Source organism: Anopheles aquasalis, chromosome 2, assembly GCF_943734665.1.
Source record: "Anopheles aquasalis chromosome 2, idAnoAquaMG_Q_19, whole genome shotgun sequence".
NCBI classification, from domain to species: domain Eukaryota; kingdom Metazoa; phylum Arthropoda; class Insecta; order Diptera; family Culicidae; genus Anopheles; species Anopheles aquasalis.
The window spans coordinates 13,507,501-13,510,000 of NC_064877.1; the positions used below are offsets into that span (position 1 = coordinate 13,507,501).

At 58.4% G+C, this 2,500-nt stretch overlaps 2 protein-coding genes across 2 annotated transcripts in view; one reads left to right on the forward strand and one right to left on the reverse strand.

The window, feature by feature from the left end:
• LOC126571248 (mucin-5AC) overlaps positions 1–2,500 on the reverse strand; it is a 286,563-nt gene that overhangs the window by 57,682 nt on the left and 226,381 nt on the right. The gene's annotated exons all lie outside the window — the stretch shown is intronic.
• LOC126571245 (nuclear pore complex protein DDB_G0274915) overlaps positions 1–2,500 on the forward strand; it is a 6,121-nt gene that overhangs the window by 1,519 nt on the left and 2,102 nt on the right. Inside the window, exon 2 of the mRNA XM_050229598.1 lies at positions 1–2,500. This exon is cut by the window's left edge and continues 561 nt beyond it; it is cut by the window's right edge and continues 2,102 nt beyond it. Coding sequence (XP_050085555.1) covers positions 1–2,500 — 2,500 coding nt within the window.

Consider the following 2,500-nt stretch of genomic DNA (forward strand, 5'->3'; position numbering starts at 1 on the left):
GTGCAAGGAGCTGTCGGAGCTGGATGCAGCCGGTAGTGGACCACCGTCATCGTCATCGACCGGTGGTGCCGTCGCTACCGGTACCTTTGGTCTCGCGACAAAGCGTAGCCGCGATCCGGGCAGTCCTTCATCGCCATCCGCCATCGATGGTGGAGCAGGAGGTAATGGTGCCGGAGGTGGCACCACAGTTGCCGTAGGAAGCTCCGGAAGCTATCTCGGCCTCGGTGGTTTGGGTCCCGGTGAGCTACAGGTGACCAAGAAGCGGTTCTGCTCCAAGAACAATGACATCCTGAGTTCGCTCAGCTCGAGCATCTCGTCCTCACACCACACACCGAACCGGCACCGTGTGGTGGTACCACGGATGGATCATCATCTGGCCATCGTCGGTTCACCGTCCGTTTCATTCTCAAACTCCTCGTTACTCGGCACGATGCCGAGCACCTCTTCGACACCGATTGCGGAAGCAATTCAGGAGCTGGCTGCAAAGGAACTAGCGACACGCGCCAATGATAGAGAGACAGGCGCGGGCCAGAGGGCAATGAAATCGGCTTCACACGCGCAACAGCAATCGTCGTGGAAGCAGAAAACACCACCCAGCGAGAGGCCAACGGTAGCGGAACTGCCAGGAAGGGCGCAGCCAAAGATAACACTCTTCAATCGGCCGTACGAAACGTCAACCACGAAGAAGCTGCCCGTGTCTTCGCTCGCCACGGCAACAAGCGATGGTGAAGAGGACGAACATGGCGAAGGCAGCGGAAGGGTGCAGTTCGTGAAGCCGAAAGAGCGGATGTCGCCACTCGGTGCGAAATCCGTAGCTAGCGGTGGTGCGGCCAGTGGCGGTAGTAACAGTGATCCACTAAAGAAACCTCCGGCCTCGAAACTTTCCGTTATGCTCAAGTGCTTGAGTGGCGATCTGGGTGAGGAAGACGAAGAGGAAGAGGACGAGGAGACAGTGCAGGAGTCACCGAAAACACCGAAACCTCAACAACAGGCACCAGCATCAGCGGTTGCCACCACCGTATCATCGGGATTGCCGAAATCTTCCTTCACATTCGGTGCTAAGGACACGGTTGATGCAGCCCCGAAGGACACTGGAGCTTCTGGCGAAGCAACAACGACCAAGAGCAAGGACGAAACGGTAGCCAAGGGTCCTTCGACGGTTGGTAGTGGAATTGCGGCGCTGATCAACAATCCGATCAAGGATGCCGGACTAGGAAAGATCGTTCAATCGGCCGAGACTAAGGAAGCCAGTGGCACCGCGGTAGAGAAACCGAAACAAGCTGCTGCTCCAGCTGCAGCTGCAGCTCCGGCAGCTGCCTTTACATTCGGTATGCCAGCAGCCACGACCAGCTCAGCAGCTGCAGCTGCGACCAGCGTATCGAAAACTACGGACAGCGCAAGCAACAAGACCACATTGACCTCCTCGACGTTTAAGGCACCGGAAGGTGGTGCAGCGGCACCGGCTTCACCATTTACATTCGGCACACCATTGAAGCAACCGGCCAGCAGCACCACGGTGACGAGTCCGTCGACGAACTTCATCTCATTCTCTCCAGCACCGACAGCGGCAGCACCAGCAGCAGCAGCAGCAGCAGCAGCAGCAGGTGGTTTCGGTGGCACCACATTCGGAGGCGCCTTAGCCAAGGCAGCATCGCCGGTGGTACAGTTTGGTGCAGGTAATGCCACCACGACGACCAACACCACTTCGGCATCTGGAGCAGAAAAGACGACGGCCGCTGCTCCGGTCTTTAGCTTCGGTGCTGCTTCCACCCCTGCTGCCTCGGGGGCCACATCAAGCACCATTGCGAGTCCTTCTTCCGTTCCTACCTTTGGTGGTAGTACATTCAGTGCTTTCAAGTCTCCGGCAGCACCGGCAACAGCATCACCAGCTAGCAGCACGCCAGCCACAACGAGTGGCGGGTTCGCTGCACCAGCAGCAGCAGCAGCAGCCACATTCACCTTTGGATCGGTGGCCACTGCTCCAGCATCAACAGCAGCGACCACCACCAGCAGCAGCAGTGTCCTTCCTCCAGTGTTTGGTTCGTTGAGTAGCGGTAACACAGCGGCCAGTACGACGGCATCAGCACCGACGCCCGGTAGCACGTTCACTTTCGGAAACGCTCTGAAGACGAACAACGCCACACCAACAGCCGCAGGAGCATTTACATTCGGAGCTGGCGCCCTGGCATCAACGACCACGGCCACGCCAGCACCAGCAACAGCTTCGTCGACGACAACGTCGACATTCCCAACCTTCGGTGGTACCACAACACAGCAACCGTTCACGTTCGGTGGAGCAGCGACCGGTGCATCCGCTCCGTCGACGAACTTGTTCGCTTCGGCCACCACAAACAACAACAGCAACAACAACACCTCAAACACACCGGCAACGGCCACGACAAACCTCTTCGGTGCCACGCTTGCCTCCTCCCCAAAGACCACAACCGAAAGCTCTGCATCATCGGCTGCGGCGTCGCCCAACCTCTTCGGAACTCCAGCG